The sequence below is a fragment of the Phoca vitulina genome, unplaced genomic scaffold (genome assembly GCF_004348235.1).
Source record: "Phoca vitulina isolate PV1807 unplaced genomic scaffold, GSC_HSeal_1.0 scaffold11, whole genome shotgun sequence".
Classification (NCBI taxonomy): domain Eukaryota; kingdom Metazoa; phylum Chordata; class Mammalia; order Carnivora; family Phocidae; genus Phoca; species Phoca vitulina.
The window spans coordinates 41,700,289-41,712,390 of NW_022589714.1; the positions used below are offsets into that span (position 1 = coordinate 41,700,289).

The 12,102-nt window shown below is 55.4% G+C and overlaps 1 protein-coding gene across 1 annotated transcript; it reads left to right on the forward strand.

Annotated features, from left to right (window-relative positions):
• Window positions 1-1,293: 1,293 nt before the first annotated feature.
• UNC5CL (unc-5 family C-terminal like) lies at window positions 1,294-11,435 on the forward strand. Its single transcript, XM_032410219.1, has 9 exons — window positions 1,294-1,354; window positions 5,210-5,655; window positions 6,170-6,470; window positions 7,179-7,441; window positions 8,099-8,200; window positions 8,450-8,517; window positions 9,361-9,461; window positions 9,623-9,736; window positions 11,213-11,435. Exons 2-9 carry the CDS (start codon window positions 5,271-5,273, stop codon window positions 11,433-11,435), a joined length of 1,557 nt encoding a protein of 518 aa, XP_032266110.1. The 5' UTR covers window positions 1,294-1,354; window positions 5,210-5,270.
• The last annotated feature ends 667 nt before the right edge of the window (window positions 11,436-12,102 follow it).

Genomic DNA, 12,102 nt, shown 5'->3' on the forward strand with positions numbered 1-12,102 from the left:
TGTTTGTCCCATCCTCTGGCCTCTACTCTGGGGAAGGCAGTGGGGGGCGAGGGGGAGCGTTGCAGTCAGGGATAAGAGGCTGGGCAATCATTAACTGAGGTGAAAGCAGTGGCAGTTACTTATTTTCTATGAGATGCTACCTGGGGGGCTGGGGAGTTCCCTGTGGTCCTCGCCTGCAGGAGGCCAGCCCGCGGTGCCCGCCATGACGACGGTTACCACTTACTGGGCATCTATTTTGTGGTGAGCATTTCACGATTGTTAGCTCAATACTGACCATGCTTCTCCCTCACGTGGTGGATCGTATTGTCTGCATTCGTCAGACAAGGGAAGGGAGGCTCAGAGAGGTCGAGTAACTCGCCCAAGAGTACACAGCCAATAGAGGAGTCACCTGTGTTCAGTGTCCGTAGTCTGGGATCCAAAACATATCCTCTTTTCTCTGAGTGGGCCCACGCATTCATTCAACAACAGTCTTTATTCGATACCTGCTATGGACCAGGCTGTACCAGGAGCTAAGAGTACAACAGCAAACAGCTGAAAAAAAATCCATCTCTGCAGGGATCTTTCATTCCACTGGCACTATCTTTCCGAGGCAGAATTTCTATGAAAGGACTCGGGTTGGCAAACAGCCCAAAGTCTGCTCTCCCCCAAGTGCAGGGTTCCTGCCAACTCTGAGTGCGGGCAGGGAGCAGATAGGGGAACACCCTGATGCTGCCAGCACCTTGTGAGTCATTAACCCTCCCGGTGCCTCCTCTCATCTCTGTGCGGGGAGGGGTGCGACTAGGCATTGTCTGAGCTCCTGGACCAGCTGCCTTGGCGTCAGCTGGGAGCTTCTTAGAGATGCAGAATCTCAGGCCCCAGCTCAGACCTGTGGGATCAGAACCCCCGTTTTCACCCTATCCCTCGTGGGGTTTGTGTGCACGCGGTCCTTTGAGAAGCTCCTGGTAGGGCTCCCTCCTCTTACCTTCTGCCCTTTCCCTAGCCTCTGGCTGAGGCAGCCACTCACCAGCAGAGGGCATTGTAGGGAGGGGTTCACCTGTACCCAGGTTTTCTCTTTCTCTGTCCCCTCCCTTCCAGACCCAGACTGGTGAGTCCACTGACTTCTGGGATCCTCAGCTACTCCCACGCCTTGGCTGGACTTTGCCAATAGACAGGGACAGACTCCCCCACCCCTTCTGAGGGCGCTGGGAGGCAGGTCATTGCCGGGAAGCTCTGGGCCACTCCTCCCCGGATTCCCCGCCCACCTCCACTTGTCTGCTGGCCTGGCGACCAGGTCTGGCTGACCTCTCTGTTTCTCAGAGAAGGAACTGCTGTTCCTGGACAAGCCGGCAACCTCTGGGAGCACCTACTTGGTAAGGTGAGCACCCCCTGGGGCCGCTGGGGGTGGGGTGGGCATTGCAATGGAGCCACTTGGGGCTCAGGGGAGGAGCCAGGCTAGCTTAACCAGAGTGTGGAGAGCCTCTGCTGGAGGAGGAGATGGCAGAGGGCAAGTGCCCAGTGGGTGTGAGGACCTGGGAGACAGTTGTATGCACTATGGAAATGTAGACTATGCTGATGAACGCTGCCCATGGCAGGTTTGGGCTCATCCATCCTGGTACTTTTTATGTGTTTCAGTAATGAGCTAGCAGGGTTTGAGTAGGCTTGGTAAGAACCAGTGATGTGGGAGAAGGGTTGAGAGTTGCCTCAAAGGACATGAGCAGAGAGTTGCAGCAGGAATCCAGATCTTTGTGCTGGAGGAGGCAACTCCCGAGGGACAGGTGATAGCAGCGTTCTAAAGGACTGTTGTCTTGGGGGACCTGGGATAATCTGGGGTCGGGGCAAGGCAGACTGGAGCCATGGGTAGTAAGGAGGCAGGCATGGATCTGGGAAGGTCTAGGCTACATTTATCTGGTTGCCCTACTGTAGATTCAGGACCCTTCCTTCTCCTAGGGTTAAGGGGAGGATGGAGTGAGGGCCAAGCAGCTCCGAGAGTTGTCAGCCTGGGAGAAAGGGGCCAAGCTGGGGAGAGTTAATGAATGGGCTGCCCATGAGAGGCCCCTTGAGGCCTTGGGGACCAGTATGCCCACTGTTCCAGGTTGGGAGCCTGGGCAGGGAGACTCGGCTGCGCCACCCACTGGGGTGGAGGGGATTTGGACTCTGGTCTTTGGAGGCCCCAGGAAGGTTGTTGCTACAAAAACAGAGCGGAGTCCCTCCTTTCTTTCATGTTAGCTAGCCACGAGGGCCTTTGTGGGCGGGGGGTGGGGGGCGTCCTGCACCATGGAACTGAGGATGTGCCTTTTCAGGTTTTTCCATTGATTTTTACTTTAATTTTGTTTCTTTCTCTTCCAACTTCACTTCCTCTAGAAGTGGAAAGGAAGAGAGACCTGGGGGGGTGGGGAAGGGGGGCAGGGAGAGAAAGGTAGTGTTTCTGAAACACGGTCGTCATCCCTGTTCATCCTTCCCTCTGCCTTCAATTATAGCTTAATATCCTCCCATACGTCTCCACGGTGGGGAGAACACTTGGCTTCCTTATCTGGGAAATGGAGATAAAAATAACACCTAGCTCACAAGGCTACTGTGAGGATCAAATGAGATGGACCACACAGAGTGCTCCGACACAGTGGGCATGGAGTAGAGCTCCAGAAATGATAACCAGTATAATTGCAGTTATAATTCCAATTATCTTTCATGTGGAAGGACCTCTTGGAATGGCTGCACCAAGGGAGGCTGGCTGCTCCAGCCCCCTTTCCCACCAGATGTGGGGCCTTTCCAACTCACCACTTCACTTGCCTGCCCTGCAAGAGGCTTGGCTGAAGCACGCTGCTGCCCTGTCTGCAAGGTTTGCATTTTAAGGCAAAGGGAGTAAAGCCAAACCTTCCTCCCTGTCTACGTTTTCAGTGGGGACACGGGGGAAAATAGATCCCACCCCAGTCCTTAATCCTGAGGGTACAGAGGAGTTTCTGCCCCTGTCTGGGAGGACCTAAGGAAAGGGGCTTGGGTTTCATGGGCCCTGAGGAAGGAAGGAAGAAGGTGGGCATGGAAAGAGCTGGAGGCTTGAGGTGAGGCCTCAGCTCCGGGTCGGGGTGTGAGCCAAGGGAGTGGAGGAGGAACGGATGTCAGAAGCCTCTCTAGTGCGGACCCTCGTGAATCAACCACGGGGAGCCCCAGGGTTATGAAAGAGGATATTATGCCACCCAGAACTCGGCTACAGAGCGAATGAATCACATTCCCTCAGAAGCTTCCTGAGAGCTACATCATCTTTGTCAAGATTGAACTTCCCACGGTGAGAGGTACACAGCTGGTGCTCAGAAAATGTTCATTTGAGTGGGAAAATCACGTGTGACAGCGTAGAGTCAAGGGTTGTTCCATAAGGTGGGATGGCAGCGGCAAGAAACTTCGGAGGGGTGGGAGTGTCAAGGGCTGGTGAGCCACAGGGAGGCGCTGTCGAGCAGGGGCAGGAAGGGGTCCAGGTGGGTAGGTGAGGCAGATGAGGAGAACAGCTAGAGCAAAGGCCAGAGGCTGGAATTAGCCGGGTGTGAGGCCCCCAGCCTGGCAGGAGTGTAGGGTGTTGGAAATTAAGGGAGGATGAGGGCGGTAGACTCTGGAGGGCCTCAGGAAGTTCTGGCAACCGTATGGGGAAGCTGTTGGAAGGGCCAGGTTCCAATCTGAGGCCCCCGCTGGTAACCAGGTGAGCAGGCAGCTGGCGCTGCCTTTGCCCTGCCTCCTTCCAGCCTCATTGGAGGCTCCCACCTTTGGTTTTCTTTCTCTTTTTGCTTCCACGTTTAACTTAGTGTACTCTCCTTCTATTTCACATGTCCCTGGGAGCTACCTTCTGACCTTTCTGGCAGTAGGTGGGGCATAAAGAAACATATTTGGGCAGTGCTTTATCATCGGCAAATGCTTTTCCCATGATCTCATGCCATCCTCACAATCACTGTGAGCGGTAATTATTATTTAACTTTTGATAGCTTTTCAAAAGAATTACGCAGTTAATATAAAATACACGCCTGGAGTGAAAAAATTCAAATACAGAAAAAAAACGTTTAAGAAAATTGAAAGTCCTAGTTCACACCTTCCACCCTCTCAATTTCCTGTCTGTTTCAGTTGTGACCGGTGGGAATAGTTTGGGGTGCGTCCTCTCAGACCTGCATTGCCCCAGACAGAAATCACTAGCAGGGGCGGCTGCTGAGCACTTGAAACAGAGCAGGTCCCAACTGCCATGTGCTGTGAGTGTAAAATACACATGGATGTCAAAGACTTAGTATGAAAACAGAATGTAAAATATCTCAGTAATTTTATATTGATTTCCTCTCAAAGTGATATTTTGAGTATATTGGGTTAGATACATAAAATATATTATTAAAATTAATTCCTCCTGTTTCTTTTGACCTTTTTATTGTGGCCACTAGAAAGTTTAAAATTACATTTGTGGCTTACATTATATATATTATATTACATTTAATAAATATATATATTTACATATATATGAAATATATATACTTATATATTATACACACACACACACATATATACGTAAAGATTTTATTTAATTATTTTAGAGAAAGAGTGATGGGGGAAGGAGCAGAGGGAGAGGCAGAGAATCCCAAGCAGACTCCCCGCTGAGCACGGAGCTCAAACCGGGGCTCGATCTCATAACCCATGAGATCATGACCTGAGCCGAAATCGCAAGCTGGATGCTTAACTGACTGAGCCACCCGGGCACCCCAGCTTACATTATACTTTTACTGCATAGCACTGCTCCAGACCTTTCTCTGTGATTGACAAATATATACCTATAAATCTTGTATATAGTTCTGTTACTTACATTAATGAGATCGGAGGATGTCTAGTTCTCTGTAACTTGCTTTTCCACTTAAAGATTTCTCTATGAAGATCAAGAGGGTCATTTCGACAGATGCAGAAACTGAGGGACAGTAAGCAATGTGACAAACTCGCTCAGCCAGTGGCCAAGGTTGCACTTGAATTTACATCCTCTAACTCCAAACCCAAGCTCTTTCTGCCTCAGGGGAGTTTAATGTGATGTACTAGGCCATGGGGAGCCATGAGAGGTTCTTGAGTAACACAAAGATAGGTGAAGTTTCGTTAAAGGTATTAATCAGGGATGCCCTGGAATGAAGACAATTTGCCCTCTCACTGCAGCCAGTTGGAAACTAAGTCTTGGCCTCCATGACATTGAAAAGGCTTACCTGGCCCTGCCTCTTTCCTCCTCCAGGTCCTTGGCCTTGGCTGGCCCAGGGGTGCAGGGGAACTGGCAGCATCGAGTGACCAGGCAGATGTGCTCCCATGAGAGTTCCTTCCAACCCACCCAGTTGCTACTGCTGGTGGGGGTCCCGGTGGCAAGTGCCCTCCTTCTGGTCCAGTGCCTTCGATGGCACTGCCCTCGCTGGCTGCTGGGGGCCTGCTGGAAGCTGGATAGCCAAGACGAGCCAGGAGGCCATCCCACTCCCCTACCAGAAAATGAGTCCTCAAGGCAGTGCCCGCCGGCCACACTGCCAGAGATGGCCGCCTTCTACCAGGAACTGCACACACCCACTCAAGGCCAGACCATCATCCGTCAGCTGATGCACAAGCTGTTGGTGTTTTCGGCTCGAGAGGTGGATCACCGTGGTGGCTGCCTGATGCTCCAGAATATGGGCATCTCTCTGCTTATCCCGCCAGGTAACAGCACCTTCTCCCTTCTCAGCCTATAGTTCTTCATTGCACGTTGTACAAGGGCGTCGCGCCTAAGGGAGTATCATTCATAGACATCTCCGTAATTTTGAAAATTGTTTCTATTTTAGTATGACTTTATTGACTCCAAAGATGGATAGATTGCATATTTTTATGACAACTCCCTGACAGGTGGAAGTAAAGTGCCTGGTGGTAATGAACAGTGTGTTATGACAGTTCTCAATAAAGGAAAATGCCTGGAGCAAGCACACCTCTTGCAAATTCCCACTAGTCCCGTATGGGCTAGTGTGGTGGCCCCGGAACGAACGGGGTGACCTGCTCAGGATTACGCCACAAACCAGCTCACAGTCTTTCTCTCCTTGCACACTGCCTGCCCGTGTGCCCTGCTAGGCCCCCTCTCTCCTGGGCTCCTGTCCCACCTCCCCTCCCACTGTGGCCTGGCCCCTTCTGGGCTGGGGGTGAGCCTGCCTGCCAGGCCCATCTCAACTCTTATTCTCCCCAGGAGCTGTGGCTGTGGGCCGCCAGGAGCGGGTGTCACTGATCCTGGTGTGGGACTTGTTGGACGCCCCATCACTGTCCCGAGCCCAGGGGCTGGTGAGCCCTGTGGTGGCCTGTGGCCCCCATGGGGCCTCCTTCCTGAAGCCCTGCACCCTCACATTCAAGCACTGTGCCCAGGAGCCCAACCATGCCCGTACCTACAGCAGCAACACAACCCTGCTCGATGCCAAGGCCTGGAGGCCCCTGGGGCGGCCTGGGGCCCACACCTCCCGGGACGAGTGTCGCATCCAGCTCTACCACTTCAGGTAGGCCCATCGGCCCAGTCTTCCTGCCCGTTGTCTTGGTCTGCCTCATCCTCACCTTTCTGTATGCAACTGCCCCTTATCTGTCCCAGATGGCCTACAAATCCCTTCTCCCTCCGTGGCCCTTCCCGGTCCTTCTGTCCTAGTGTTTAGGGCAGCTTGTCCCACTCCAACCCTGTCCGGAGACTATGCACCCTGTGGCAGTCTCTCCGCCTGTCTACACCTACTGCCCCAGCCCTCCGTCTAGAAGGGTCTGTCCCATCCCCACCTGTCTCTACCCTGTGCCCCTGTTCAGGACTGTCCCTGAATTGTCCAGGGCAGCCTGTTCCCTCCAGTTCTCAAAGAACCCCTCCCATCTCATGTCTGTCCTTAGCTCTGTCTTTCCGGAATCTTGGGCCCTTCGGCCTCTCCTTCCCACTGAGCGCAACAGGGCCAGCCATGTGTGGGACCCCGCTGTAGCACAGTGGCCCTGAGCCTACCTTCCCTCCCTCCCGTGCCGGAGGGGGCTTTCTGGCTCTTCTCCCCACTCGGTGATGGTCACCGCGACCTGACTCACATTTCGTCCCCCACCTGCCCGACTCCCTCCCGGTTCTCCTCTATACCTGCTCTCCGCTGCTCTCCTTGGCTCCTAGGGCCGTGGGAGCCAGGAGGCAGGTGCACTGGGGTCCCAGCCTCCCCTGAGCCAGTCCCTGTCCCCGTCTTTCTCTGCAGCCTCTACACCTGCGTGCTGGAGGCGCCGGCGGGCCGGGACGCCCGCAAATGGCTGCAGCTGGCTGTGTTCTGCTCGCCCCTGGCGCCGGCACAGTCCCACCTGCAGCTGCGCATCTACTTTCTCAACAACACTCCCTGTGCCCTGCAGTGGGCCGTGGCCAATGAGCAGCCCCACGGGGGGCGCCTGCGCGGGCCCTGCCAGCTCTTCGACTTCACGGGGGCCCGAGGGGACCAGTGCCTGAAGCTCAAGTACATCTCTGAGGGTGAGGGAGGCGGTAGCCTGGGAGACAGGGCGGCAGGGAGCCCCACTAGAGGGCTTCCCCTGGGTAGAAATCTGGGAACCTCGAGTTTCTCTGGGAGACTCCTGGGCAGGCAACGGCTTCAGGGGGACCTCTGGCTTCTGCTGCTGCCTGCGGGAGCCCCAAGCTCTGCCCTCTTCCTCCCTCTGTGGTCCATTCGGCCCTGGCCCCTCCGTGGTAGGACAGGATGCAGGGTGGGGCAAGGGGAGGGGAGGCTTTTATTGTCCCACCTGGCTGGGGCTGGTGTCTGAGGAGGAGTCCCAGTTGTCTCTGTCCCCCTTCCTTTGTGGCATGGGCCGCTGCCCTTGCTCACGGGGCTGAGGACATCTCTGTGGTTCACGGACAGGGCCCAGATGCGTGGCTGCTTCTGGGGGTCGTGGATGGGAGGTGGGAGGCCTGTGTGCTGTGTGTGTCGGAGGTGTGTGGGGCTAGGAGAAGGCTGCTCACAGGGTCCCTCTCCAGGCTCTGAGGACTCCCATCCACTCGAAACACCCTCCTGCTTTCGCTCCTGCCTCATCCCTCCCCACAGCACCCTGCAGGACACCTGCCACAGAGTCGGCCTCCTCAAATACTTGTGGAAGACCCCCCTTTCTGAGGCCCTCCGCTCTGCCTCCTCCCCAGGTTGGGAGAATGTGGATGAGAGCAGTTGCCAGCTGGTTCCCCATCTCCACATCTGGCATGGAAAGTGCCCCTTCCGCTCCTTCTGCTTCCGGAGAAAAGCAGGTAGTTCAGGGGATCTGGTCCACCTTCTCCCCTGTCTCCTTCTTCCCAACCCCAACCCCTCCTCACCCGCCTCCTCATTCCTCTAAAAGGCGAGGAGCCACAACTGATCTTTGTAGAGAGAAAGATGGAGCGTTCTGCCCAGTGTCTTCACATTTCGAAAGGCCTGCCCGTGGGGTCCCCTTCACTTCTCCTGCTCCCTTTTGCCAGGCCTTGCCCTCTCTTACCTGCTACGTCCTCTCCCCTTTGTAGCCAATGAGAATGAGGACTGCTCCGCACTTACCAGTGAGATCATCGTCACCATGCACACCTTCCAGGATGTGAGTTGGAGCTGAGGGGCAAAGGAAGGGCAGGGCTTGGGGGAGCCCCGGGCAAAGTGGGCCAGGCGTCTGGTGCCCAGTGTCTGGCCCCAGTTACATAATCAAGCAGGTGGATGGCATTCTTCCAGGGGCTGAGACCACCTAGCCTCCAAGTTACCCTTCATCCCTGACTCACTCTTGTCTATCCATGGATGAATCCAGTAGGAGAGTAAAAGAACCAAACCCTAGATTAAGCCCTCCTCTTAGCCCAGAGGAACTTGGATGTCAGAGAAAAGTGGTTTCTTTTGAGGCTGACTGCCTGCATCTGAGAGATGATGTGTCCCTTCAGTGTGGAGAGCGGCCAGGGAGGGGGGCTTGAGTAGGTGGGATGAGAGTTAAATATCCCAGTCTACCAAGGGGGAAGAGTTGAAGACATCAGGGTTGAGAGTCTTTGGGGAGCCATGGTGGCGCCTTAGTGGAGAGTAGGCCAGTACCTCTCAGGTTGTCACCTGCAAGGAGGAACCAGGGGATGGAGGGAAGGAGACACAGGTGCCTGAGTTCAGTGTTCCTGTTTCCCCTGCCCTGTGACCTCACCCATACTTCTCCTGGTGTCTTAGGCTGCACCCTCTTTGGGCTTCATGTCTCAGCTCCCAAAGAGCTCAGGAGGCAAACTTAAAGCTGGAAGTTCTGGGGTCAGGGGAGCAGAGGGGAGGGGGTGCTAGGCGGGGCGGGGCTGTATCTCCTGGTAGAGTAGCTCTGGGTGACAGGCTGAAGGATATGAAGAATGGAGGCGGCTTCCCCAGTTTCTTGCTCAGGGGATGTCTCATGATCCCTAAATGTGTTCCCAACCCTCTGCTGGCTTAGGGCTTGGAGACCAAGTACATGGAAATCCTCAGATTCCAGGCATCAGAGGAAGAATCCTGGGCAGCACCACCCCCTGTCTCTCAGCCACCCCCATGCAACAGGTGAGGTGGGGTTACTTGGGCTGCTGCCTGCAGGGGACGTTTGGGATTCTTCCCCTCCCATCCCCGGATCCCGCAGGGCGTGTACACCATTCGGGGTGTGTGTGGAACGGACTGGGTTTCTCTGATCCTCCCCTCTGAGAACCCCACCTCCCCCACCCCAGGCTGCCTCCAGAGCTCTTTGAGCAACTGCAGATGTTGTTGGAACCAAACAGCATCACGGGCAATGACTGGCGTCGGCTGGCCTCCCACCTGGGGCTCTGCGGCATGAAAATCCGGTAAGAGGGGCGAGGTCTGCATATAGGAGAGGGGGGTAGACTGGGGTAGGGGGGCTCCTGGGACACCTTGAGGACTGCAGCACAGACAAGGGAGCAACTTAAAAGTCAGAGAATGGCTAATCCCCACCCTGTTCCCCATAATAGAGCAGATCTTTTTATTTATTACTGTATTCTCAGTACCTAGAATGATGCCTGGCTCATGAGTAGGTGCTCAATAAATATTTAAAAATGAATCAATTAACTTGTAAGTCATTGGGTACATACTGAGTGCTTGACATGCTGTGCCCTGAGGGGTAGAAGGCAGACTATAAGATAATGTGTATAAAGCATGTAGTTGAGTGCCTGGCATATGTTAATTCAATCAGTGTTAGTAATAATGCGGGCAACGTAACCATGGTCTCTGTCAATAGCAATCAGTTGGAGAACAATTCTGAGCTGGGCTCCGGAACCCAGACTGTGAGTGCAGTGGTCAGGAAGGACTTCACCCAGGAGATGGGAGTAGAGCTGGACCCAGCTGAAAGCAGAGTGGCTTTAAAAATCACCTATTTATTAAACATTTATCAAGTATCCACTATGTCCTGGAAAACTATGCTAAGCACTGGAATACAAGATAAATGAGACCTGGTTCGAGCATCCAGGAACTCACACTGTGGGAAGGGATCCAGAGAGGCTAACACAATAAAGGCAGTGCTTCTTGTGCCTTATTGTATATATCCAATGCTGCCCAGCAAGTTGAAAACAGAGACACAAAACAGCTAAAGCAAGAATATCGAAGATGTGGGGGGTAGCTCTGACCAGAAGTCTGAACTGGAGGGTGCAGATGGTCTCCACCTAGGAAGTGGGTATTAGAAAGGGCTTTAGGGAGGAGGTGATAGGGAAGGGGGGGAGCGGCGACTCTGTTGGGAGGGAGTAGCACAGCTGCTTGTGGGTGTGGTGTGTGCAAGGTGGGAAAGGGATAGGCTCACAGCAGGAAGGTTCAGGATGGGATTGGGAGAAGAGATCAGGAAAAAATGGCAACACCAAGTACCAAGTTGTGGGTGAGCTGGGGGTCTGGAGTATGGGCTTGGCTAGGGCCGGAAAGAGGCTCTGGAAGGTTTTTTGAGCAGGGGAGGGTCCTGGTGAAGCCAGGGTTTAGAACAACTCTTTCCTGCCTGGCGGGCAGGGTGTGGTGGCCTGGGGGAGAGGGAGGAGGAGGGGAGAGTGTGTTTGGGGTGGGGGACAAGGAGAGAGCAATTACAGACCATCCCAGCTGGAAGCCACCTTAGAGGCCCTCTTGTCCAAGCCCTCGGTGAAGGAGGAGGAAACCGGGGTCTAGAGAGAAGTAGCCTTTGAGCCAGGACAATCTCAGGTCTCAAGGTCCCGGGCCCTCCCACCACCGCAGGCCCCTGGAAGGCAGGTAAGAGCAGGATGAGGGCCCGCGCTGGGGGAGGGGGTGGGTCTGGCCACCGCGCGCCCACCAGCCCGCATCCCGCCCAGGTTCCTGTCCTGCCAGCGCAGCCCCGCCGCAGCCATCCTGGAGCTGTTCGAGGAGCAGAACGGCAGCCTGCAGGAGCTGCACTACCTCATGACCGTCATGGAGCGGCTGGACTGTGCCTCGGCCATCCAGAACTACCTGGGCGGGACGCGCAGCGGCAGCCCGGGGCCAGTCCGCGGGGGCGCCCTGGAGAACCAGGGCCTGGAGCTGGACGAGAAGCTCTGAGCGCCGCCTCCCCGCCCCGCCCCCGGGCTCCCGCGGGCGGGGCGGGGCGCCGTCCGCAGCACTCTGGGCACCAGGGCCCCCGACACCCAGGAAGAATGCAGCAGGTGCTCCTGGCCGTGCCCATCGACCTCATCAGGACCCTTCGACGGTGCCTGCGGCCACCGTGAAGCCGGGGTGCCATTGCCAGCCCCCCGGGGTCAGGATCACAACTGCGACCCGCAGCGCCCTGCGAACAGATCCTGTCCTGGCCGGCAGGGGGCGCAGGAGCCCAGAAGATGGTCCGGTGTGGCCCGCCTCCCGGAAGCTCTTTCCTAGAGCCTGCCCTGTTGGCACTCCTTGGGGACTGGCCAGTCCACGGGTTCACTGAGCGCTTCGTGATACCCAGCATCGGACTGGGTATTACGGGGAATCCTGGGATAGAGGAGATGGGGCTCGGAGCTTGACAAACCCGCAGTGCTCTTGTGGGAGTCAAGATGCACTCATGGGCTGAGGGCCAACTCCAAAACAGCAGTGCCCTGTGGTTAGGGCATGTGGGCAGGGGATGAACAGATGCTGAGGGGGGAGGCAGCGGAGTGTGGGCTGGAGCAGTGAGAAGGCTTCATGGAGGATGTTGGACAGAGGGTAGGGACATGTAAAGAGTGGTTCAGCCATCTTTGGGTGGGGGGAG

What these genes read in the sequence shown, in the direction of transcription:
- UNC5CL (XM_032410219.1), top strand. Translation starts at nt 5,271, where the DNA reads ATGTGCTCCCATGAGAGTTCCTTCCAACCCACCCAGTTGCTACTGCTG. An exon ending in GCTCAAGTACATCTCTGAGG is followed by an intron (nt 7,442 to 8,098) that starts GTGAGGGAGGCG and finishes CCTCCTCCCCAG; the next exon opens with GTTGGGAGAATGTGGATGAG. An exon ending in CAGCCACCCCCATGCAACAG is followed by an intron (nt 9,462 to 9,622) that starts GTGAGGTGGGGT and finishes CCCCCACCCCAG; the next exon opens with GCTGCCTCCAGAGCTCTTTG.